The sequence below is a fragment of the Pogoniulus pusillus genome, chromosome 11, assembly GCF_015220805.1.
Source record: "Pogoniulus pusillus isolate bPogPus1 chromosome 11, bPogPus1.pri, whole genome shotgun sequence".
In the NCBI taxonomy this organism is placed as follows: Eukaryota; Metazoa; Chordata; class Aves; order Piciformes; family Lybiidae; genus Pogoniulus; species Pogoniulus pusillus.
In genome coordinates this window covers 100,363-125,238 of record NC_087274.1, presented here as the reverse complement: position 1 = coordinate 125,238, position 24,876 = coordinate 100,363, and the positions used below count along the sequence as shown (strand labels likewise).

The following is a 24,876-nucleotide window of genomic DNA, read 5'->3' as shown; positions in this document are numbered from 1 at the left end:
AGTTCCAGGAGCAGACCCTGGATGCCTGCATGCGATCAGCCTGTGTGGCCAGCGTGACATTGTGCTGAGACTGCACCACATCTGCCTCTGCACCTGAAGGTTCTGCTTAGAATCCTGGGCATATATACACAGATCACCCAGAAGAAGCCAGGAGGACAAGGTCAGAGATTGTCTGCGTCCTGTCCCAGGAGCTGGGAAGATTCAAGCCTCAAAGTCCAACAAGACAGAGCCTTTTGACAACGTTGTGCTGGGTTGCTATAGCAACCCTGATCACTTCCCCAACTGATTTTCTCTAGCAGCGCTGGGATTTATATTAATTTGTCTTCTTTTTCCCTCCACAAGAAGAGGTGAGGAGCAGGCTCATGCACAGGGGGAGGGGATGCTCCTCAATGGGTGTCTCCTGGAAATGCATGTGCTGTGGACCAGAGCTGGTTCTGTGGAGGTGCCACCAGAGCAGTGTTGCAAGCAGGACCCAGCCTTCTGCCTGGAACCATCTGAGATGCAGTTGATGACCAAAGTGGCATTTATTATGGGTTCTTCCTGTGGTTGCAGGCTGGCATGACAGTCTCTCCCCCTTGACCTTCCTGCAGGCAGAGGGCCAAGGGGCTCACAGGCAAAGCATCCCACACAGCTCCCGGGCAGAGGTGACAGGCAGGGAGCAAGTAAAGTTGCTGCAGAGATAAGCAGTGGCTTTCCCATCCTTCCTCTCCAGGGACGCAAGGAAAGGCAACTGGCAGTAGAGGAACCCAGTGATGTCTCCATCTGCTAGCATCAGCACCTGCCAGAGAAGGAGCGGTGAAAGCTGGGGAGTGCAGCCAGCGCCAGCCAGATGGTCCTTCCCTCCCCACAGACATGCCAAGTGCTGCCAGTATGCCCCCACACATACCCCGAGAGAAGAGGGAATGGGGAGCCGAGGGGACCCACAGCAGCTCTTTCCCAGGATCCCACAGTGGCTGTATCCCCATCACACCTATGCTGGAAGGAGCATGTGGTCCACACCACCCCAGCAGCTTGGCCTCCCTTTCCACTCCAGACACCCAACAGGGATGAAGCATAGGAACTGGCACAGAGCAATCCCCACAGTGCTCCCTGGTGACACTCAGCCAGCCCAGGGCAGCTTCAGCCTCAGCACAGGCTGCAGCATTGTCCTGTCCCACCCTACAGCCCAGCTCCTCCAGGCGCTTCCCAAAAAAACTGACACGAGGCAGCAGTGGGTCAGGAGCTCCCCTGCCTGATATGGCAGCACCAGCTAGAAGTGATGACAGGACTGCCAGGACAATTCAATTTTCTGAACGGGAAAATGTTCCTGAAGCCTCAGAGCTTGCAGCTGCTCAGGGGAAGGCCAGGAGCTGGCAGGGAGCCTGGTGTTGATATAGATGCCAAAGGTGAGCAAATACGCTGGCCCTTCCCAGCAGATTAGCTTGTAGCTGTCCCTCACCTGCCCAGCACTACAGGCGCCCACCACGGTGCCCATTGAGCACACACACACACTCCTGCTGCTCAGGCCACCGCGCAACACTGACACCAATTGCTGCTGTCCACAGCACACATACCTCCCACTGCACCACTCACCCAGCATGCCAGAATCCTCTGCACCAAGCCTGAGGCCAGCAGCAAACCCAGCACCTATGCCCAGAAAAGGAACACCTGTGCAGCCTCACCTGAGCCTGGCAGAACCTACCCTCATGCCCTGTTTCCTCAGGGTGTCACTGAGCCCCCATGTCCTTACCCCAGGGAAAGGCTGCTGCAGTTCTGTTCTATTCCCACCACCCCACATCTCCCACTCAGCCCCAGCCTTGGCCCAGGTCTGGCTCAGACATCTTTGTGCTGCCTCTGTTCCCCCAAACCTCCTCCCCCTCTCTTTGTCTGGAATTAATTCCAGAAGTGATTAATTACCAGTTCATGGTCCAATCTGAAATTCATTATTCATTTTTCTCACAAGGTCCCTAAGGTCCTCTTGCAGAGCCAGGATGAAGGCAAATGGCAGGCTGGCACTCTGCAGCTGAGCAGATAATGGGATCCTTCATAATTACCCAAAAGACCATTAACAAGGCAGGGATCTATACCAGAAGCCCAGGATCTATACAGGAAGCCATGATCAGCCTTGGAGCAGAGATCCAGCCCTCTTCATTCAGCACTGGGACCCCCAAGGGACCAGCTGATGGTCATCACCCACAGAGCATCCACAGGGCTGCAGGAGCCCTCCCAGGCACAGCTCCATTTACACCCTGCGACCTCTGCGCCGCTTCACCATCACTGTCTCATCACAGAAAATATTCAGTGGAAAGTTTGTAAGGAATTAATTACTGGAACGACCTAAGTAGTTGTGGTCTGCAGATGAGCCCAGCCCCCAGCACCCTGAACAATACCAAGGGAGCTGGAGGCAGAAGGGGGACACAGCAGTAGCATTTCCCCCAGCTCCTTGCAAGCCAATTCCCAAAGCTGCTGCATCCCCTGTGGGGGTGTGGAAGGAGAAATGAGGAGTAGCTAGGTGGGAAACGAAACAGCCATATCTCTGTGCAATGAGCACAAAGAGGAATGGCTGCTGGGAGGCTGCTCTTGAAGGCAATGTGATCCTCTGAGCAGTGGGATTCTCCTCTCTTCTCTCCATCACCCTTGTAAGGTGAGGAGCCACGGTTACTGCCAGAGATCAGCCTGTCCATGAGGAATAAGCAATGGCACCAGGGAAGTCCCAGCAGGACAGCTCAAGGGAAGTGTGGCTCTGCCCGTTCCCTGTCATGCTCCATTCCACCCAGATGATGCTGAAGAGACCCAGCTGCTCACCCATGGCCTCAGTGACTGCATGGAGAAGCAGCCATCACCATGATGGGACACCTCATCTGCTGGACCTGGGCTCAGCTGCTCTCATGGCAGGAGAGGGAAGAAGGTTGGTGGACTGATGGAGCTTGAGGAGATGCTCCTGCACATGCATGCTTGGGGAAGCAGAAACACATGACCAAGAAGCTGTGTTCACCTGGGGAGAGAGCTTTCCCTTTCTGCCATGCTCCTTCTGCCAGGAAACAAACCTAGTCTGTCAAATGGGACAGCTTCTGCTGACAGCCTCCCGGCTGTGTAGCACCCCCTCATTGCCCCACCCCAGTCCAGGCAGGCACTGCTGTTCAGGCAGACCCCGAGTACCCTATGGCTGCTTCATTCCTCCACAGAAATATCCACCCAGAGCACCTAGCCTTCCTCTTCCTCTCTACCCTGAGGAAGGCAACAACTTGGAGAACATAGACCCTGCCCCTGGAGAGCAAGCACTCCCACCAGCCCATACCTGTTATCAGCTTAGCAGGCAGGAAGGGAAACTGCATGGGAGGAAATAGCTGCACTACTGCTCTGCACAAGCCCCAGAGCTGCTGGCAGCACTTCTTGTGCCAGAGCCCATGGGACTTGGGGGACCAAACAGCTGAACCAGCTGCAAGGAGGAGGAAGTGGGAGATTAGCAGTGCTATGGGCCTCCCACTGTCACCATGGTTCTTGCTCTTCCCATCCCTGTGAGCTGGGTGATACACCAAAATCCTTCAACGGGAGAGAGGAAGAGTGTGGGAGCAGAAGCCTTGCATGCAGCATGAGAACCAGCACGGCTAAGGGTGCTGCTGGACAGGAGGTGGCGGAGCAAAGACAGAGAACTGCAGTCCCCACCCGCGCTCGCAAGTAGGAGTTGTGACCATCCTCTAGCACCAGTGCTGAGCACCGCTGGGCACATAAGCAGAGGAACAGAGATGAAAGACCCTGTGGACTGAGATAACATGAGGAGAGAACAGGGGATCCTGTGCTGACAGAGCAGCTTGCCCCAGTTCACCCCAGCTGGGGTTGCAAAAGGTAAGTGGTTGCTTTGGTCTCAATGCCAGCTCCCCACATGCTGGTGGCACTCAATATGCCAGCCCCTGACAGAAGGACCCCAACAGAGGGGTATGAGTCTGGTCACAGAGGCTGTAATGTTGAGTCCCCTTACCCACAGCCCAGCCCTGCTTCCCTTGTCTCACCAGCTTTGCCAAGGCAAAGAGGCATCTGTCCCCCAGGGCAAAGATGCCACCCACTAAACATGACAAGTACCAGCTGCCACATTGCCCCTCTCTGCCACGCTGCAGGGCAGCAAACAGCTCTGTCCCCCAAAGTGGCACAGCTCTCCATAGGATGCACCAAGTGACATACCCTCAAGCAGGGCTGCGGAGGGGCAGAGCAGGGTACTAACCCCAGTGCAAGGCACCTAGCACAGCTGGGAGACAAAGCTTTAGGAAAAGCCAGCCCCTCCCAGATGGAGCAAGGCACTGCCTTGGCCACTCCCCAAGGATGCAAGGGTGGCTCCCGGGCAGAACATGGCCCAGACGCTGGTTGCATCTGCACTGGGCATTACACATCACGCATGGAAACAAAAGGTTCTCCTTGGGGAGAGAGTGCTGGGGGATGCTGGGCTGAGGCTGAGAGCAGTGCTAACAGTTGGCAGCAGCAGCAAGTCACTACTGCAGAGGCTCCCTGGGCTGGGCTGCTAGCACTGTGCCAGAGGGGTAACAGGGGCTCTGTCAGCTGCACTTAGAAATACAGAAAAGGAGGCAGGACAGAGGAAGAGGATGCATGCTACAGCTGCACTGAGAGAAAAGGTGAAGGCCCCAGCAATACAGGCAGTAGGGAGCAGCTGCACAGGGAACCAGGTAGGGATGGCAGGGCTGGCACTTTTACCTTGTTTGGGCTGAAGACAGACCGGACACAGTGCAACATCTCTTTCGTGTCTTCTCCTTGGGGGTCCCCACAGATAATGACCTGTACAGGGAGAGTGTGGGTGGCAGGAGGAAGAAAGCAGAGAGCTGTGACTGCACCCACACAGCCACCAAGCTCCCTCCTTGTGGCAATTCCCATAAGGGATATATAAGCTCCAACCTGTACCTGCTTGGGGGTGTGATGGAAGACAGAGGTGGCCCGGGCCATCTCTGGTAAAGTTATCGGCATCTTCCGCAGCCTCTCTGAGAAGGCAGCCAAGATCTGACCAGCTTTGTCCACCCACTCCATGCGGCTGGAGTAACAGGCTGCTCGGAGCAGGTTTGTGACCGCTACAGAGTTAGCGCAGGGCTCTGCTCCATCTTGGTCTGCAGGGAACACAGCTCCTCCATCAGCCTCAGCATGCCATGGCTTGGTCCTCCAGCCAGGCATCAGCCCTGCCCTGCCTAAGCTCCCCACCCCATCACGCATGTCCCCGAGCTCACCATCCTTCAGGCGCAGGAGCAGAGAGGAATCCCCAGCCTCAGTGGAGAAATACGCAAAGCCTCTAGGGTCCCAAAAAAGCTTGTCTTGCATGTGCTGCAGCTGCAGAGCCCACTGCAGCCAGCCCTGATCCAGCGATGCTTCATACAGGTCAAAGAGAGCTTGGATGGTGAAGACATAATCCTCCAGAAAGCCCTGGATGGGCACAACACCTACAGCAGCAGAAGGGAAAGAGCATCAGTGTCTCTACACTGACAGGCAGGAAATGTTCACCAGTGCAGCAAAGCCCTCCCTACTGGTCTCTACTGCCTGAGGAGATGCCACAGGAGCTCAATTCAACATAAGGAGTGCCTGTGCCAAGTCAGCACATGACTTGGCTCTGGGTTTCTGTACAGCACAGGAGGGCACTAATCCACCCCAAACTGCACTGGAGGCAGTTCTTTGCCAAGCACCTTCTGTCTGAAGGCCAGCCATGGACCTAGGCAGCACCTGCAGGATGGACAACTGGTCTGTAGACACTCTGTACCCCTGCTCACCTCTGCTCCACTGTATTGTCTTTGCCTTGGTAGCAGCTTCGCAGCAACCGTCCACTGTTGGGGTCAAAAAGGTGTCTCCGCAGGAAGGCAGCTGCCTGGGCAGCCAGGCTCACATACTCCTGCTTAGCCAGGGCTGCCCCAGCCTGGGCAAAGCCTGAGATCATGAGCCCTGTGTACACACAGATATGGAGACAAGTAAGAGTGTCATCCTCTTTACCTTAAAGAATGCTTGGCATGAAGCTCATCCTCCCTGAGGTTCCAGGCAAGTCAGGGCTCAGTCATCAGCTCTTCCACTCAGTTTTGAACCACCAAGAGATCACCTACTGTCAACAAAGAGAAGGACAGAGCAACTCAAGGCCAGCAAGAGCTAAGCCATCACTTGTGAGCAGAAACAGGGCTTAAAAGTCTTCCCGCTTGCAGGATGTGATGTAACTCCTGTTCACACCTGCTCCAGATCCAGCTACTGCTGGGAACAGTACCTGGGGTATTGCAACAGGACACACGGACAGACAGACGCGATTCCCCACTAACGCAGTGGTGGAGCCAGGCTCTGCATCTAGCTGGGTCTTCAATCCCCAACTCACCCCCATTCCCAGAGCTCAGCCTAGGGAGCTGGGCTGAGCCAGGAGAAGAGTTTTGCTGCTCTCTGCTGGCAGCAGAGGAGGAAAGTAAAGATACGCCAATACCCCAACGCTCCGCAGCTCCAGGCCTCTTCGGATCACAGAATTGTTCAGGTTAGAAAGTCGTCAAGTCCAACTCTTAACACAGCACTGCCAGGGCACCACTACGCCCATGTCCCTCCAGCACCACTGCTACAGCTCTTTTCCTCCCTTCCGGGATAAAAACTGCACCACTACCCCAGGCAGCCTGGGGGCTTGACAACCCTTTCAGGAAGAAGTTGTTCCTAATATCCAATGTAAACCCCCACAGCCCTAAAACTCAGCACACATGATGCCTCTATGGGGGGCTGTCCAGCTTCAGCGGACCATTTGCTACAAGCCCTCAAAACTGCTCTGCCAGCCCTGGCCAGCAGCAGAGGGCTCCAGCAAGACCTGCACCTCCCAAGCTGAGCTGCCCCCTCACCATTCCACGCCGCCAACATCTTGGTGTCCAAGTGTGGCCGCGGCCGTCGTGCCCGGGCATGTGAACAGCCTCTGCCGGCCCTCCGCAGCAGGGCATCCACCTGCCCCTGGCTCCAGCCCAAACCGGGCCGCCGTCAGCTCCGTGAGCTTGGACAATAGGACATTCTTGCCCTTCAGCTCCTGATGGGGGTCTGCAAGGAAAGTCTTGCTCTATGAACATGCCAGACTGAGGAGTTGGACCTCACAGCACTGGGGGCTCTTCTGCCATGTTCCCATGCCAGGGGTCCAGGTGCCCCCATCAACACTCCAACACCAGGGTAGGTCTTTGCTTCTCCCCTCACCTTTATGGGCTCACGTTGCCAGTCTCCTTCACCTCCATAGTGGTGCATGAAGCATCTCCCAAGGTTGTCCCCTCCATGGCCCCCTCAACAAGGTGGGAAGGAGAGCCTGGATTTCCTCAGCTGCCCACACACAGAAAGCTCCTTCTTGTTTCTCACTGGATGTGATAATTGGGTAGGAATCAGCATCTTCTGCGCTATAGAAACCTCCTGCCTGGGAAAAGAGCAACAGAGAGACCCTCCAGCTATTGGAGCAACACCTTCAGTCAGCTCCCCATCACTGCTGGGCTGGTAGTCGAACAGAGCCACAGCAGTGCCCCAGGCTGAGCTCAGCTGTGAAAAGAGGAAGGGAAAAGCAGCCCTGAGCCATTTCTCAGTGCAGGGTACACAGCTCCCTTTGGCTCAGCTCAGTGAACAACCTACTGGTCTCTCAGGTCTCGTGGACGTTAGAGCAGAATGTCCTGGGCCACATCAGCAAAGAATCATCACCTGTGATCTGTGGGAAGCATGGGGTTGTACTTCAACATTACAAAGAGACAGGGGGGGAGGCAAAGAGACACAGCAACACACAGTAAGAGTTCAGATTTAAAGAATGGTAAAGGAGGGGAAACACATTCGGAAGCAAGGGATTTTAAACGTGGGATAAATTCAGAGTAAGACCCTCTGACAGAATCTATGGGCACTGGAAAGCCACCCTGGAGTAACATCAACATCAGAATCAGCTGCATGTATTGACTGACCTTGCAAAGAGCAGCCAGAAGGCTGTTCCCTCCCCGATCTGCTCAAAACTCTGAGGTTACACTGTCATGGATTTGTGCAGTGTTTCTGGATGAACACCAGCAGATATAAAAGGGATACAGGACCACTCTGTTGCCCTGGGGAAGGACAAGGCTTTGAAGCTGCACCCCAAACCAAACCCAGCCCTCCCCAGCATTCTGTAGTGCGCTGAGTGAGCTCCCTGCAGAGGGGTTGCACAGCCTTACCTGAAATGCTCTGCTGTAGGTGGCTGCCAGCTGCCCCTGGTCATAGAGCATCTTCTCAAAGTGGGGGACATGCAGTGCTGGTCAGTGGAGTAGCGGTTTGAAAGCCCTGCAAAGACCAAGTGGATATGTCCTCTACCTTATACCTCCTGGGCTTGCCAGAGGTTTACCTCTGAGGCTTTCCTCCTACCTGACCAATGTGGTCATGGATGCCCCCACGGGCCATCATCTTGAGGGTATGCAGAGCCATCTGCAGTGCCTGGGCACCTTCTGGGGTAGTTCGGTGACAGGGCCCCCAGTACGTGAAGAGGAAATTCAAATTCACTGAAATTACACAAATTAAGTGAGACGGCTGTGGGGTGGGCTCTGTCCCCTCAATGCTGTCTGCCCCATGGCAAGGACTTAGCAGCAGAGGCCAGACTGACCTGGGGTGGGGAACTTGGGGGATTTGGAAAAAGCCACCATAGTCCTTATATAGGAGCTGGAGAGCTGGTGGAAACAGGTGGCCATCAATTCTTTGAATGGTGGGGGTGAGTCCTGTCCTTGCACATGGATCTCAGATCTGTGTAGCAATGCTTCCCAAGATCTTCTGGCTGTATTCAACAAGACATCTTTGTTCTCCTTCACTAAGATGCAGATATGAGAAAGTTCTGCCATTTGTTATGTCTCTATTTTCTGCATTGCACCAGACCAAACTGCACCTTCAGCTCTTGGTTCCCCTCCACAGATCAGTTCCAATCCATCTCTAACCCAGTCAAAGCCTGATATGTCTCTGAGCTACTGTTTCTCATCAGTGTATCTCAACTCTGACACCCATCAAGCCCCAGTCCAACTTCTCTGTAGCCCGTTTGAGCACTGCTTGCCCCCTCCCACTCCTGTCCCAGTACCTGCTCTGCGATTCGGAGCAGCGCAGTCCGAAAGCCCAAATGCGATGAACTCCATCTTCAGGAGGGAAGTATGTGCCCCTGCAAAGGGCTTGAGATCTGGAGTCTGCCAGACACTCATTGGCCAGCCACCTCCACCACTAGTTGCCTGAAAGACAAATCATGGGTGCATCAATGTCACACAATAGGCACCCCCTCTAGCTCTGTATCCCTCCAGCACTTTCCAGTGCCTCACTTGAGGACAGATGTGTGCTTCTCTTCACTCTTGTGATTACACATGGCCCCATTCAGGACCACCCTCCTCTTTTTGCTCAAGAAACATGACATCAGTCAGTGAAAGTCTCCTGAGCCATGCCCATGCCTCCCCTACCTGCACAAAGGCCATGTACACTTTGTCCACATCTGGCGCTCCTCACGATCCACTTTAATGCATACAAAATTCTTGTTCATAATTCCTCCAATCTCCCTGTTATTGAAGGACTCCCTCCTCCATCACATGGCACAGTGGCAGGTGGAGTAGCCAACTGAAAACAAGCTCAAGTGAGCAAGAAAAGGCTCTTATCAAGTAGCTGGATACATATAATGGTGGGAAGCCCTGCCTTACAGGCAACATCTACTGCCATCCTAGACAAGAGGTGGAGGAGAAAAGTCTTTCCAGCTCCTGATCCTAAAATCTGACCAAAGACTCTGGTCCTTGATGCAGACCATCTTCAGAGAGAACCATTAAAGCACATGGCCCCTCTCCTGCTGGGAGAGAATTAGTGTTCAATGTCCACCCTTAACTATGTGGCTACTTACAACCAGCTCGGGATGCAGCTTGGCTTATCTGATCCTTTATGGAACCAGAGGTGGTAACATGCACATATGGCTTGTTTCTGGTTACCTGACAGAACTATGAGCTTGTTTTTTTCTTTTGCTTTATCAAAGGCTTCTTGCCCCCAAGGGTACCTGCGGAGGGAAAGACAAGAAAGGAGAGCTTCAGGGGTCACTGCCTGCCTCGGGCCCTTCTAATGCTGCCTGAGAAGCTGTTGCCTGGTGGAGTTAGAACAGCTAGAGGCACAACTGGCTTGGGACCATGGACCTTGAGGGAGTGCACAGGAGGCCAGGCAGCTTGACCTGCCCATCACTTCCACAGAAGTGGGTCCCTCAGCCCAAAAGCACAAGGAGAGAAGAAAGGCACCAGTGCCCCCTTACAATCCACAGGGTTGTGAGCATGCTGCAGGAGGTAGGGGGACCTCTCATTAACCAGACGGTTGGTGTGGTGACGCACACCCGGTGGGGCTGGTTGTCCCTGCTGCAGAGTGGTCGTGCTCCCCATTAGAAATGTGCATCTGCAATGCCAAATGGGCTCATAGCTTCCTTGCTTGCCACAGCAAAGCACAGCCCCTGGAGAGTGCCATGACACCCCAGAGCAGCACCAACTACACCTCAGCTCCTGTGGGTGTCCAGCATGGCTCCAGGACAGAGTGCTGCTCCCTGTTATTCATACCCTGCGCCAAAAGGGACCACTGGGCTGGGCAGCTCTGCTGGGGCTTGGTCCACTTGGATCCTCCCCTAGGAAGCTACAAAGTTCTCTCCAGTTGCTGGAGGCTCAAGCGGTTGTTCTCCGGCTCACCACCAGCATGGCCCTGGGCCCTCGTCTCCAGGCTTCCCTCCCCTCCACCTCCTAGCTCACCACCAGGATCCTTGAGGGGGGCACAACGTAAGGGAGGAACAGCTGCGGCATTTGATCCGCGTGTCCTCAGAGAGGAAAATCCACACCCGTGGGCACAGGAGCAGCTGCAAGGTCAGGGTGGCACAGCCTCTTCATAGCAAGCGACAGAAATGAACCAAAGTGATTCTCCTGCTGCTGGGTGGGAAGCGAGGCTACGACGCAGGGATGCAGGGCTAGGGTGCAAGGTGTTGGGAGGATGAGGGGGGGGGGTGGGGTTGGGAGGATGCGGGAGGTGCAGGGAGGACACAGGGGATACATGAGTGGTTCAGGGATGCAGAAAGGATTTAGGGAGGACGCGGTAGGACGTCGAGACGACGATGGGGAATACAGGAGGGGAGCAAAGATTTAGGAGGGCTTCAGGAGCGTGCAGAGGGGATTTGGAGGAGGAGCAGGAGGCGTACAGGTGGTGTAAGAGTGCGGTAGAACACGGGCGGATGCACAAGGAGGACGCAGGGGATACAGGAGGGGTGCCGAGAGCGTTCAAGGGATACGGGAAGGGCAGACAGGGCGCCGCAGAAGCGCTGCCGGTTGCCGAAGCTACCCACGCCCGCCGCCCACCAGCCCGCAGAAGTCGGAGCCGCCTGTACCCCCGCCCCGGTACCTGCGGGCCCGGCGCAGAGACGCCAACATGGCGGCGGGACGGGACACAGCCGCAGCCGCAGCGGCTCCTGGGCCCCGCCCCTGCGGGCGGCACCGCCGCCGCCCCCCGCGCACAGCCGCACACCGGCTCGGTCACAGCGCTTTATTGTCTCGCAGGGAGCCTGTGCCGCTGCTCTCGCAGCCTCCGAGTACAGTACCGGCCCCTCCCGCAGCCTCCCGCTCCCCTTGAAGGCTCAGCAGCGGGCGGGGCGGCTGCCTCCGCGGGGTCCTGCCCGGAGAGAGCCAAGGGGTACAGCGAGACGAAGGGGCCAAGGGACGAGCGAGACGCGGGAAGATGTGAGATAGCCAAGAGGGAACACGAACCAGCCGGAGACCCGGGGGAGGGGGCTACCCCAGGTGCCCTCGGCCCTATCGCTGCCTCGCAGCTCCTCCCAGCGCTGGGGCAAAGCCCTCCACCCCGGGGCCGCGACCCCACGCACCAGCCTAGACGGCTGCACCAGAGCTCCGCAGATCACAGCCCTTAGGATGGGCCCTGCCGCGGCCTCTACACAGCCATTTGCAGGGGAAGAGGGTCCCCCTCTTGCTGGTCAAGCACATGGGCTCATGCTGGTGCCCCCAGCCAACGTGCACAGAGAGGGGGCTGGCGTAGGGGACACCTTTCATTGCAGACAGTGAACCACTGGCACCCCTCAGTCTCGGTGGGAAGGTCGGGGGGGGTCTGTAATAGGTGGGGAAGGGGCCAGTCTACACATCCAGAGGATTCAGAGGAAGGGGTTGAGTCCCCCGGGAGCAGATGGCGGGGCTGGGGACCCGCTCAATGGCAGTAAAGGCTGCGGCAAGCTGCCGGGAAGGTCAGGGAAGGTGCCGGCTTGGGGGAAGGCGCTGGCAGAGACAGGAAGGGCTGTGGCAGCAGCTGGGACGCTGCTGAGGGGCAGTGGAAGGGACGTGCTGTAGGTCATGGAGTTAGCAGGGTGGCCAGCGGGCAGGCTGGGCACTGGTGAGCTGGTCCGCATCTGGTTGAGCGTCGGCTTGGGCTGCTCAGTGAGGCCAAAGGGGTTGGTTGGGGACGGCGTGCTCAGACCTAGCAAGGAGAGGACAGGAGACATCAGGGCAGCCATGGCCATCCCCAGCCCTCCTCCTCTTCCTCCCACAAACACCAGTCTGCCCAGCCCAGAGAAGTGCCTGGCCAGCAGCCACAGCACTGGCACCTACCTGAGAGAAATGGATTGCGTGTCTTGGAGGCTGGCGTAGGGGTGACCAGGGAGTCCAGGTTGACCAGGGAGGAAGCAGCGGGACCCAGGAAAGCTTCAGGGGTTTTACAGTCCTTTCGCTCCTTGCCAGATTCAGGCAGGGAGTCAGACAGGTTGGTGAGATCAAAACTCTTTGCCTCATCCTGCCTGGTGCCAGGGAACAGGTTGCCAAACGGGTCCAGCTCTGGGGTCAAGGGACATGAGCCGCGTGAGCCAGCTGTGACAGACTGAGAGTGATGGTGTACCCCAGTGACCACTACTGGCACACCTTGCCCTAAATCACAGCTCTATATGGTGGGGCTAAGGCTGTGGCATGGTGTGCCCAAACTCCCCTTGAGTGACTGTGGAAGGTGGCAGGGTTGGGACACAGGTGCGTGCAGGGACTGAAGCTGCCCCTCGCACTGGTTATGGGGCAGCCCAAGTCCATGGCTGCTGTTGGGGGTGCAAACAAGCTTTGGGCACACGAGCAAAGCAGCCATGCACAGACTGGCCAGCCTTGGAGCTGCCTCCCTGCAACAGGCGGAGACAGGTCACCAACCCCACCTGCCCAAATGGTCCCCTGCCTGATCCCCTTGTTCTTACCAATGGGGCTGTTTGATTTGGCTGAGGAGGATGGCTGTGAGGGCTCCTGCTCCAGCGCTGGCTTTGCAAAGGGGTCAAAAGTGTCTGCCCCTGGAGCTGTGGAGAAAAGGTGAGACTCAAGGAGAGGAGCAAACAAGGAGGTAAGAGGCAGAAGAGGTACAGGCAGGAAAGAGGTTGTGTGGTATGGGGCTGGAGAGTGTGCCCTGGCCTGGAGGGTACTACACTGAGGGTCAATGCAGACCAAGGCAGCACACAGCTTCCTTTTCCAGCCCAGTGGGGACATAGAGAGGGAATGTGTCTGTAGAAAAGCTTAATCAACATGGGCCCCCAGGCTGGATTCTGCTCTGCCTCTTAGGGACCAAAAGTGAGGGCAGCACACATGAGGCTGTATAAAACACCAAAGAAGAACAGAGAGTGGCATTGAGCTCTAAAACACAGGCTGCTCCTACAACCACTCCCCCATCTGCACCATGGCACCTGTGAGCAGGAACCATCCTGTCCAGGCACATCAGGCTAGTTTGGAGTGAGCCAACAACCAGGTGTCACTGGGGACACACTGTCACTCCACGCTGCTGGAGCAGTGTGGCAGCTGCTACCTTCTCCCATGGAGGGAGGGGGGGTCTCAATTAACTCTGTCACATTAATTAAAGCAGTCTACTCTGCAGAAATAAAAGCTTGAAAGTTCCTTGAAGTTTTCAGCAAGCAGAGGTCCCACTGCAGGGTAGGAGAGCAGGAAAAGGGACTTTGCAGAGCTGGTTGTGTGAGGAAAGGGGCAGCACTCTGGGTGCCCATTTACAGGAGGGTGGCGATGGCTGGCACTGCTCATCGTCCTCAGCAAAGCCAAAACAGCCATCAGGCCTCTTACCGGAGTTAGGAGGTTGCTCAGCCACAGCAGCCCAAGGGTCAATGGCTGGTGTAGAACCAGAGACCTGGGCAGGGGGGGATGCCGCCACCCAGGGGTCTGCTGGAGGGAAGCCAGAAGACAAGGGCACCTTCCCCCAAGGGTCGGAGGCTGCAGTGTTGCCAGGAGGGAAATCCCAGGGCCCAGCGGAGGTTTGCTGAGATGAGGAGCTCGCCTGGGAGAGAGGCTCCCTGCTGGCAGCTGTGACGGGCACCCATGGGTCAGCTGCACCAGCCCAGGCAGAGGCTGCTGGCTCCGCTTTGGCTTCCATATCTGAAAGAAGAAGGGAAGCTGTGGTGTGGTGCAGGGTTGGGAGAGATGCTGAGTGGCAAGAACATACCCAGGGCACCACAGCTTTCAGCAGCACCACCTGGGCAAGCAATGGCCCAGGCAGCAAAGGAAGGAGAAGCGACAGCTCCTCGCATCTGAGGGCTAGAGAGGGACAGAAGGGTGAGGTTTCTGCCACTGTCTCAAGCTTTACAGCCTGGGAGTTGCCCTCACCTGGCATGTCCCATGGGTCAGAAGACGTGTGGCTGGAGGGAGCTGCTGTTGGCCCAAAGATATCTGCCAGCTCCAAGATAGAAGACTGCAAACAGAAAGGGAATGAAGAGGTAAGGGAAGCCCAGGACAGACTTACAGATCACTCTGGAGCCCCAAGGCTGGCTGTGTAGCCAGTGCTGTACCTGGCTTTTCTTTATCTTTTCTTCTTCTTCTTCTTCCTCCCTGCTCTGGGAAGTCTCCTCCATTGGTTTCTGCATCATGGAGTTCTCCCCTTGCCAGGCCCTCACCTCCTGCAAGGACAAGGGATGGGGCATGTGAGCTCAGCAACCTTGCAGCCAGCACCTTGACCAGGAGAAAGACCAGCACAGGAACTGCCACCAAATTGCAAAAAAGTCCCAGCATCTGAGCAGATGTCTCCTCTGGGGCTGAACCCACTAGGAGAACCCTCAGCAGAAAGGCCAGAGCAGTGAAAGCAGAGTGAGTACCAGAGCAAGGTGGTGTTTCAGGCTGCAGTGTTCCCAAGAGAAGCCCCAGTGCAAGAGAGGAATGCCCAGGGCCACGGGGCACAGATACCTTCTCGTGCTCTTCTTTGCTCAGTGCAAGTGCTAGCTGCAATTGCCTTTCTTCATCTGTGCTGGAAAGTGGAGGAAGTGGCTTCTGCCAACAGAGGAAATTGGGTGACATTTCAGCTTGCCCTCAGTTCACAGGACTGCTCAGAGGTCCCTATCCTCACCTCCATCTCTCCTGCAGCCTCTGCCTGACTGCACAGCATCTCTGTGCCCATCTAGACAGCTTTGCTTGTGGAGTCCCAGCCCAGTGCCCCTACACTCTTGAACCAGCTCCCACTCAGGGTCTGCTGTGGCCACTGTCCCAGCTCCTAAACCTACTGCATCGCTTGCCTTCGGATCTAGGCTGACACAGCCCCACATCAGACAACCAGCATCTCACCCAGGAGGTTTCCAGGGCCTCTGATGCAATCAGGGAAGGAGAGGGGATGGAGTAAGCATCCCCTTGCCCCAGCAGCCTGCTGAGGTAGAGGCCTCACTTGGAAACCCTGTCCAGCCCTGCTCTGCTGGGCAAGAAGTGCCCAGACCTGAGGCAGATTTTAGAAAGAGACTGTCCCCATACCATGACAGCCCTGATCACCACCCTGTGATGCTTGTACAGCAGCATGAGACCAGCTGGGAATGGGGACCCCCAATGGGAGGCTGCTTGTGTACGCAGCTTGTGCGAGCATGCACGCATGTGTGTAGCCCTGATGGACTCCAAGAGCCAGTGCTTACAAAAGTCTTCCTACAGTCCTCATTGCAGCAGCACTTGAAAGCTATAAATACTCAAGTTCCAGGACAAAAATAGGGATATACTCTTTGCTCCATCTCCAAAAGAATCTCCACTGGCCAAGGAAGACAGGTAGCAGCCAGCACTGACTCCAAAGCATGCCCCCTGCCCTGGCAGGACCAAGCCTGTGGTGCTCAATGCCAGCCCTGGAGGATGCCTGCTGGCCCAGGCACACAGCCCCTCAGTCATCACATCCCCCTGACTTTGTGTGCCCAGCCACATCCATATGTTCCATGCAAGCCATACCAGCTGGTGGCAATCCCAGTTAAATAAGCTGTCTCCAGTGTCTCCCCGTGGCCAGCAGATAGGAGAGGGGGCAGCCCAGAAGTTTCACAGCTGGGGGCAGTAGCTTGCTTGCTGCCCACATCATGGTGAGCATCTTCCTGGTGCCGCTTCCAAGTGCTTGCTTTATTCTATTCTGGAAGGACCATCGAGTGGAAGGGAGCATTTGGCACCCAATCCAGTGCCTTACCACTCTCACAGTGAAGAATTTCTTTCTTAAGAAACTTAGACCAGAAGTGTGATTGGAAGAGGGCAGACAGGTTTAAAAGGTGTTGAGTGAATCCAGAAGACACCCTTGAGTTCACTCTGGCATCTGGGAGGCTGGACAGGTCTCAGCCCACAAGGACAGCCCATACCTTCATCTGCCAGCTGCAACTTTTGATGCTGGGCACAGCATGAACAGCCTGGTGTGTCTGCAGGTGCACACACCAGTCTCAGGCAGCCCTAGAAAATCTTCCTTCGTGCCAAAAAAAACGACCCATCATGCCCACAGACAAGGCAGGGTACCTCAAGAGATGCCATACCTTCTCTGCCTCCTCCCGACTCATGGCCAGTGCAAGCTGAAGCTGCAGTTCTTCCTCACCCGTTGTCTGGGGCCTCGCTTGCTCCAGGTCAGAGGTGAAGCGTGGGGAAGAGGATGATGCTGGGAGACAAAAGAGGAAAAAGAGAGACATCAGGACTGGGCTATTTTGGGGAGCACATCAGCAGCTTCCACCAGGCCCCCATCCCAACACCTGCAACTCCACAGCATGGCTTCTCCAGGGGACATAGTCCCATATCAGAGCCAAGGATTTGAGCCTCGAGGCACTACCAGCTGCCACCATTTTTGGCCCAGCCAAACCTTTGCCCATGGCACAGGACAGAGATGGACATCACCAACATCACCGCCCCAAAAGATGGAGAGGATCATGGGCACTAAGCAGGTGCAAACTGAACGTAACACCCTGCCTCCACCCTGAGTGAGCCCAAGAGAGCCACCAGCAACACTTACAGTTAAAGGAGGAGGGAGAGCCCCGTGCTCGGCCATAGTCATCACCATAGGGTGAAGCACGGCGGCCATAGGAGGACTGGTGGCTGCCGCTGCCCATGCCCTCGAGGGCCATGCGCTCCTTGGTCTGCAGTGCATGTGCACGCTCCTGCTTCAGCCGCTCCTCGTCCTTCAGCAGAGCCATCACCTGCTTCACCTTCTCACGGATGTTGATGCCCTGGTCCTTGCCATCGCGGTCCACATACTGAAAGTCCTTCAGTGTCTGGATGGTGTAGAGGTTCTCCCGGCACTGGTGAGTCACCTTCTCGGACCCAGTTTTGATGAGGTAGTCCAGGAGGGTGAGGGCCTTGTAGACATGCCGCCAGTTCTTGCCACTGTCATTCAGCCGCCGCCAGATCATGCCCATGACCTCAGCAAAGGCCACCGTGTTGAAGGTGAGGTCAGCAATCTCTGACATCAGGGAGCTAGGGGGTCCCCAGGGATCATTTGAGGTGGCCTCCCGCACCTTGATCTCTGCCTCTGAGTAGTTGTGTACTATGTTTTTCACTTGCCGGCGCAGTGCTGAGGTTGTCATGGCTGTGCAGTGCCAGAAACCCGCTGGTGGCGGGCAGGAACAGTGGAGAAGGGGAAGGGATGAGCACTCACGGCCGCAGCCTCACTGGTGCCTGCAGCAGGGATAGGGGACACAGAGACGTCAGCATTGCCTCAGCCACCAAGACCCACCCTAGCTGGAACCTGGGACAGTTCTCAAGGTGAAAGTGACCATCGTCATGGTATCAGATGCACCCTGACAGAATGTCACCACTCACTAACCCCAAGACACAGGATGCTTAAGGGGAAAATAAATCTGATAGCAAAACGATATCCAGCACTGCAGAGCTGCCAACAGATTTGGCTCCAGATTCAGCAACATTTGGAGGAGATTTTTCCCTGCGCTTCTGCTTCTAAAAGTAACCACCTGAAAATGGCAGATCCCTCCTCCAGATCCCAGCTGCTTCAACCCCACCATCCCAGTAAAGCCCCCGCAGCCCTCACACCAGTCAGGGGCTCCCCTGTACCCTTAGATGCTCTGTCAGCAGCTGTATGTGGCCCTGCTTGCACCAGCTGCCGCCCCAGGGCTCATGGTGCCACTGACCCTGCATTGTGCAAAACCAAAACCTAGCCATGAGTCAGAGCCTTCCACAACTTGGCAGCATTGGCAGTTGCTCAGATGGGTTTGCCCAGCAAACTTGATAACTTTTGTTCTGTGAGGGGCTGTGGATATAGAAGTGCAGCTGCAGGGTGACAAACTCAGGGTGTTAACCTCCACTCCCAGAACTCCTGAAGCTGCCCAAACCTGCTCTGTGCCCAGACCCAAGGCTGAAACATCAGGGGCTGGCATGGCTGGGAGCTGTCCTGACACCTCCCCAGCAGGCAGTGCCTGTCCTTGGGATGTGCTGCACCCAATACAGATGCTAAATCATGTCAGTCAGTTTGGACTCATCTCCACACAAGCCCATCACAACTCTGTCTCCTACTCTATGCTAGTCCTAATCCTCACCTTCTCCGTGCATGGTGGGAAGTCACCATTTACCTCATTTTGTCCAAGGGCCAATCAAAGCCAGGAAGCAGAGGCTGTATGGAGTTGCCTCATCCTCAGCTGGGCCACACTACAGGGCTCCTAGAGTTCCCACTGCAGTTGCAACAAAACACTGGCAACTCTTCCCCCATCCAAGATAACACTTGCAGGCAGAGAGCTATCTCCTCCACACAGCAGTGCCTGTGGACAGTGATTACTAATGTACATCTCACCACCTACCTCAGCTGCCAGTACCTCCCTGGACTGCAGCTGCTGCACCATGTCCAGCCCTTTCCTTGCATGGGAAACCATTCTCTTTCCAGAGCTGGGTCAAGGCCGTGCTGACGTGCCCATAAGCCATGCACAGTGCCTGCCATGCTCCCACACAACCCGTGCAACCAGTCCAGCACCTCCTGCTCCCATGGGCCACCAGCTGGACGCCCTACAGCTCCACCGGCAACATCTCCTATGAGTCAGAGAGGAGCCTGGCACCACCATGCTCCCAGGCGGACAAAGTTTCTCTCAAGACACTTCCCTGTATTGAGTGCCTTTTGCAATGCAGCCTGTCATCATGGCCTTTGGATCCTACCGTGAGAGCCCATGGTGCAGATGGCCACGCCATTGCCCACCTGGCACCAAAATGCCTTCAGGACGAGGGCAATGACATAGCAAAGTCCTCTAGAACTTGGCTCTGCACTCTGCTTTCCACCAATATCTGCTTTCCAAAGGTGCCACCAGCCCAGCAAACACTGGCACTCCACCTCCAGGACAGGATGGTCCTGCCTGCCACCAGCAAGCCTGACAGTAGAGACACCTCATCTAATATAATGGGCTCCACCACCACTTCAACCAGATGGAGACCTGATCCCAGCCATGCAAAGGCCTAGGAAGTCTGCATGGGAATAAATGGGAAGTAGGGGCTGGGGCAGGGATGAGAGAAGTGTGGCTCTGACTGGAACGTAGCCAGCAGTGTTAAAGGCAGCCAGGTTTAGCGGACGCGTTATCCCCCCACATCGAGAACATAAAGAGAGTGAAACAGAAGCTGTGCCGGAGATAAGGTAGCAGCACCCAGCAGCTCATATGGAATTACTGCAGTGACCTTGAGTAAGAGGCTGCCAGGTGGGAGAAGGACACACGGGTGCGGGGACAGGTCTCCATTGCCCGCGGCCCGGCACAGAAGACTGCGGAGACGGAGCAGAGGGGGGAGGAATAACACGGATGGGGAGCGGGAGGGGATGGGAGGAAGCGATCAGAAGGGCCAGACGAGAGGAGGGGGAGGCCGGGGGAGGATTAAAGCCTCATCCCATCCCTAATCAGGTGCAGGGCTGTGGAGAGCAACGCCCGACATGGACGAGGCGGCAGGGAACGCCTCCCGGCAGAGCCCTCGGCTGCGCCGCCGGCTCCTGTCTCCGCTGCGGGGCCACGGTGCCCGCAGCCCGGCCTGAGAGGCGCCGCGCTACCGAGCTGCCCGCCGGGGCCCGCATCTCCCCGGCCCGTCGCGATGCTCCGGCATCCGTAGAACCTCGCTCATCATCATCATCTCCCCGCACCCGCTGCCGAGGGGCACACACCTCCCCTCTCCTTACCTGCGCGGAGCGCGGCCCCTCCGTGCCGGTGAAGCGAGCGGGAGCCAGCCGCAGCCCGCCTGCTGCGCGCCGCCGAGTTGCCGGGCTGGCTGAGCAAGTCCCGCGGCAGGTCTCGGTTTAACCCCTTGGGAGCCGCCCGGGCCCCGGCAGAGGCGCTGAGCTCCCCCCCTCCCCCCCAGCCCCGGTGTGGTGCGACTCGGTGCAGAACCGGCCGCGGGGGATGCGGCGCCGAGCCCCGTCCCCGCCGCATGCGGGAGGCGGGGATGCTGTAAATGCTCCGTCACTGCCCTGCGCTGGCAGCCAGCCAGGCGTGGCTCGCTGCTGCTGCTTCGGGTTTGTTTTTAATCCTCCTACCCCATTAATCTCAGACATAAGTCACAGGCCCCAGGCTCGGCAGCGGCTCCAAGGGATGGCGACCCTCTCCACACTGCAGCTCCCTCGCTGGTACCCGAGGCTACAATTTGGATTTATTGGTTTTTTAATGATTTTTTTTTTACCAGGTTCTGAATTTGGAAAGGACTCTTCCCCTGTTCTGAACAGCTCCTAAAGCCCGGCCGAGGGAAGAAAGGGAGGTATCAGATGACATGACAAAATAAGTCATGTCTCTCTATCATTTCAGTGCCACCCCCTCTCTCCCAGCCTCTGCCTTCCATTTTAACCACTGACAGGCCTTCAAGCATTATGGATATATATAGTCTTTTTAATATCACTGACATTTTCTGCAATGGAAAGCATCTCCTCCATGCTGTGACACGCTGGAGGGGGATCTGGCTGCACAAAGCACAGAGCTGAGATTCATCTTGCTCCACGCCCTGGCACTGAAGGTCCAAAGGTCTTGCCTTGCACCAAAGGCAGTGTGGAGGGGCACATGCCTCTAGGGGCTGTGCAGATCTTAGTTTTCCAACAGGCTCTGGCCATACAAGCTGAACGTGCATCTAAGCCCCACTCTCAGCTGCAGCCTGACAGAGCATGTCCAGCATCCAAACCTTTCCTCCAGGTGAAGAGCCAGAGACGTCCCCAGATGAAATTCTGGAAAAGCCTAAGATGCAAGGCCTTCCTCTTCTGTTTTCCAGTTCACCTGTGGCCAGACAGCTGAGGCAGCCAGAGTGCCCCTTTTTCAGGGCACTGGGGTTTTTTATACACGAAGTGAACGTTCTCCACGGGTACAACACCCTACAAGCCACAGCAGCACTGTCACAACATGGGCTTGCTTTGCTAAGGTGTCCCACAGTCCCTCCACAGGAAGTAGCAAGGCTCATTTTTCTTGTCCCAGCCAGGAGCTGGCTGCTCACCTAGACCTCCTTTTCCAGTGGGAAGCCTCTAGAAATGTGCTGCCACCTTCTGCTGGCAGCATTTTCCTGGAATCTCCCTTCCTGGCCTCTCTAATAGTTAGGGTGTCTTCAGACACGACCCACGTGATGGGTTTGGTATGCAGCTCCCAGGGCCAGGGAGGTCACTCGCCTCAGTTATTTAGCAAACACAACACAAATTATTAACATTAACACAAATAACGCCCGCATCTGGGGGAGGAGAAAGAACTCTCCTTGACTTGCCACTGTACAGACTGGTGCATCCACGCCTCTGCAGAGTGGGGCTGACCAGCACCGGGGGTCTCTGCACAACCAACAGAGTCCACATCTCACACCGGGCCCATAAACGAGGGGTCTGTGTTCATAAAGGCATTCTGCAAAAGCCAGCTCTGCTTCCATTACAGTACTGCTCATGTCACTTCCACAGCTGTTGCAAAAGGAGATGGGAAAAAAACCACACCAAAATAAACTACAAACCAAGCAAAAAACCAACCAACCAAAACTAGACTCAGCTGCAGCAGTCAGACAGCAAGAGAGTACCGCACCTTTGTTGGCCCAGCTGGCCTGCACCCTGCCAGGACACATTTATTTGAGGCCCTAAGAGGCACTTGCAATGCTTATGACAAAAAAATCAAGAATATAGAATCATAGAATCAACCAGGTTGGAAGAGACCTCCAAGATCATCCAGTCCAACCTATCCCCCAGCCCTATCCAGTCAACTAGACCATGGCACTAAGTGCCTCATCCAGTCTTTTCTTGAACACCTCCAGGGATGGTGCCTCCACCACCTCCCTGGGCAGCCCATTCCAATGCCAATCACTCTCTCTGTGAAGAACTTCCTCCTAACATCCAGCCTATACCTACCCTGGCACAAGTTGAGACTGTGTCCCCTTGTTCTATTGCTGGTTACCTGGGAGAAGAGGCCAACCCCCACCTGGCTACAATGTCCCTTCAGGTAGTTGTAGACAGCAATAAGATCACCCCTGAGCCTCCTCTTCTCCAGGCTAAACAGGCCCAGCTCCCTCAGCCTCTCCTCATAGGAATTTGTGTTCCTGGCCCCCTCACCAGCTTTGGTTGCCCTTCTCTGGACATGCTCCAGCACCTCAACATCGTTCTTGAAATTGAGAGGGGCCCAGAACTGGACACAGTACTCAAGGTGGTGGCCCCTGACCAGTGCTGAGTACAGGAGAAGAATAACCTCCCTTGTCCTACTGGCCACACTATTCCTGATGCAGGCCAGGATGCCATTGGCTCTCTTGGCCACCTGGGCACACTGCTGCCTCATCTTCAGCTTATCAGTACCCCCAGGTCCCTTTCCTCCTGGCTGCTCTCCAGCCACTCAGTCCCCAGCCTATAGCGCTGCTTGGGGTCACAGTGTCACAGTATCACCAAGGTTGTGGCCAAAGTGCAGAATCCTGCACTTGGCCTTGTTAAATCTCATCCCATTGGCCTCTGCCCACCCATCCAGCCTGTCCAGGTCCCTGGACAGAGATTCAAGTTCCTTCACCTTTGCAGATGTTCTTATGCCTACTCTGGGGCTACCAGGCTCTTCCTTGGGAAGACACGAGCATAGGACATTCTTCCGTGGTACATAAATGATGCAAAACCCCATCTACTTGGCTTTGTACTGACAAGCTTTCCTGTGAGTAGAAGTACACACAGGGCCTGATTTCTGTAGGCTGGACTGAAGGCATGGACCTTGTGAATGGGTTTTGTCATAAGGTAAAACCACCAAAGAAGAGCATTCCAGCCTTTGAAACAATCACGTTGCCTCTATAATGTGCAGACTCCTTCTTGTCTAGAAACAGATGGCTCAAGTTGCTTGAGTTGGGGAGATTCACAAGCTGATAATCATCTCTAGAGACAGGAGCTATTGTCAGAGCCAGTGAGACATACCCCAACTTCAGGCCCTTTTCTTTCTAATTCTCAAAATGTTGCTGTAATTCTTACAACAAGAATGCTAAGCAGATACCTTCTCTTTGTGGGTTTGTGCCCACCAGGACAGAAGAGGCTCCTGGCTTCCACTCTGCTAAGAAAAAGCATCTTGAAACATGAGAGGCCTCACCTGGTCAGCAAAAAAAAGCAAGCTGCACTTTGCTGTGGTGCTGCCAGGAGCCACAGAGAACAATACATCCTCTCCCCCGAGACAGCATGGGAGTTAAAGTGAGAAAACAGTTGTGCAGAAGGAACAGTTATTTCACACTAGGTGCCTCTCCAAGACGTGTCAGTGTGGCTGCCAGTGTAAAAGAGCACATGCCTGAGGCACCTATGCCTGGTGCAAAGTGCCATACAGAGCTCTATGAGCATGGACTGGCATCTACTGCCTAAGAACCCCAAAGGAACCACAAACCTCAACTAATAACCTACACTGAAGTAATTTTCTAGAGGGTCAAAGTCTCTCCAGGCTGTCTGGCTGCTCCAGCAGGACTTTACTGACATGTGCCAGGTCTCTCTTGATGTCAGGTCATCCTCTCACTCTGCCTCAGAAATCTGCTCTGACCCAAGCCCAACAGTGAAGCGTGCAGCACTCAGACCCGGATGCCATCTGAAAAACCTCCACTCCAGCTGTGATGCATGAGGAAACCCAGGAAGAAAGTGGTGGTGAGCCCTGATGCCTTTGCAGGCTGACAAGGGATGAAAGGGTGGCTCCAGCTCAAGATGCTACCATGCTCTCAATAGTTATGACATGAATTTCACTCATTTCAATGCAAGAGTGATTAGTCTTGGAAGGAAGCAAGTAAGACTTGGCCCAGAATGGACCACAGGTACCTTGAGCTGGCAAGATCAGCACAGGAAGTAAACTCATAGCTGCAGAATTAGGCAGGTTGGCACTCCCCCTGGCATCCTGAATGCAACAGAGAAGCCAGCTGTCAGCAAGTCTTGAGAGGAAACTGGACAAGCAATCAAGAACATGGTACATGTTTTAAGTTACTGCTCTGATACTTGGGCTCATGAGTAACAGGGACACTCTCTGCTCTCACCTGCTAGCCAAGCAAGATTGAGAAACAAAGAACAAGATGTGCCTCATGCAGGCCAGTGCTTTTAAATTCTTCCTCAGCAGAAATGACAGTATTCTCTGCTTTAATGGTTTCTGAGGCTGTGGTGTTTCTTGCTTGTCTCTTCTTGGCAAGCACCCATCTGTAGCAGTAACAAATGATCCAGCAATAGTCGCACATCAGTATATCAGAAAAGCAGCCACTCACTTATTGTAATCAGCACACTGCTTCAGAAAGAAGAACCTCC

General features: G+C 55.4%; 2 protein-coding genes across 3 annotated transcripts; both read right to left on the bottom strand.

Moving 5' to 3' along the window:
• Positions 1 to 505: 505 nt before the first annotated feature.
• Positions 506 to 11,441, bottom strand: SPATA20 (spermatogenesis associated 20). Its single transcript, XM_064150465.1, is given in 22 exon segments — positions 506 to 778; positions 4,684 to 4,764; positions 4,888 to 5,087; positions 5,205 to 5,414; positions 5,740 to 5,907; positions 6,822 to 6,885; positions 6,887 to 7,028; positions 7,162 to 7,252; positions 7,255 to 7,372; positions 7,578 to 7,647; positions 8,134 to 8,215; positions 8,218 to 8,277; positions 8,334 to 8,462; positions 8,564 to 8,759; positions 9,026 to 9,067; positions 9,070 to 9,104; positions 9,107 to 9,170; positions 9,393 to 9,430; positions 9,433 to 9,546; positions 9,906 to 9,971; positions 10,217 to 10,353; positions 11,338 to 11,441. Coding segments are annotated over 22 exon segments (2,307 nt in total). The 5' UTR covers positions 11,367 to 11,441; the 3' UTR covers positions 506 to 607.
• Positions 11,442 to 11,464: 23 nt separating this feature from the next.
• On the bottom strand, positions 11,465 to 20,862 carry EPN3 (epsin 3). 2 transcript variants are annotated; one of them, XM_064150463.1, is made up of 10 exons: positions 20,323 to 20,862; positions 17,182 to 17,843; positions 16,715 to 16,833; positions 15,144 to 15,227; positions 14,753 to 14,860; positions 14,571 to 14,655; positions 14,034 to 14,342; positions 13,169 to 13,264; positions 12,549 to 12,770; positions 11,465 to 12,417 (listed from the first exon to the last, which is right to left on the bottom strand). In XM_064150463.1, the coding sequence occupies exons 2-10, from the start codon at positions 17,750 to 17,752 to the stop codon at positions 12,098 to 12,100; spliced, it is 1,914 nt and encodes a 637-aa protein (XP_064006533.1). In that variant the 5' UTR covers positions 17,753 to 17,843; positions 20,323 to 20,862; the 3' UTR covers positions 11,465 to 12,097. The 2 variants fall into 2 exon arrangements, with proteins under 2 accessions (XP_064006533.1, XP_064006534.1); XM_064150464.1 differs by lacking the exon at positions 15,144 to 15,227 and having other exon boundaries at positions 20,323 to 20,859.
• Positions 20,863 to 24,876: the final 4,014 nt, after the last annotated feature.

Excerpts from the sequence above, each read along its gene's own strand:
- EPN3 (XM_064150463.1), bottom strand. The coding sequence starts at position 17,752 with ATGACAACCTCAGCACTGCGCCGGCAAGTGAAAAACATAGTACACAAC. Across the intron at positions 16,834-17,181 it reads CTCTCCCTCCTCCTTTAACT|CATCATCCTCTTCCCCACGC; the intron begins GTAAGTGTTGCT and ends TTTGTCTCCCAG. Across the intron at positions 14,861-15,143 it reads GCAAAGAAGAGCACGAGAAG|GAGGTGAGGGCCTGGCAAGG; the intron begins GTATCTGTGCCC and ends TTGTCCTTGCAG.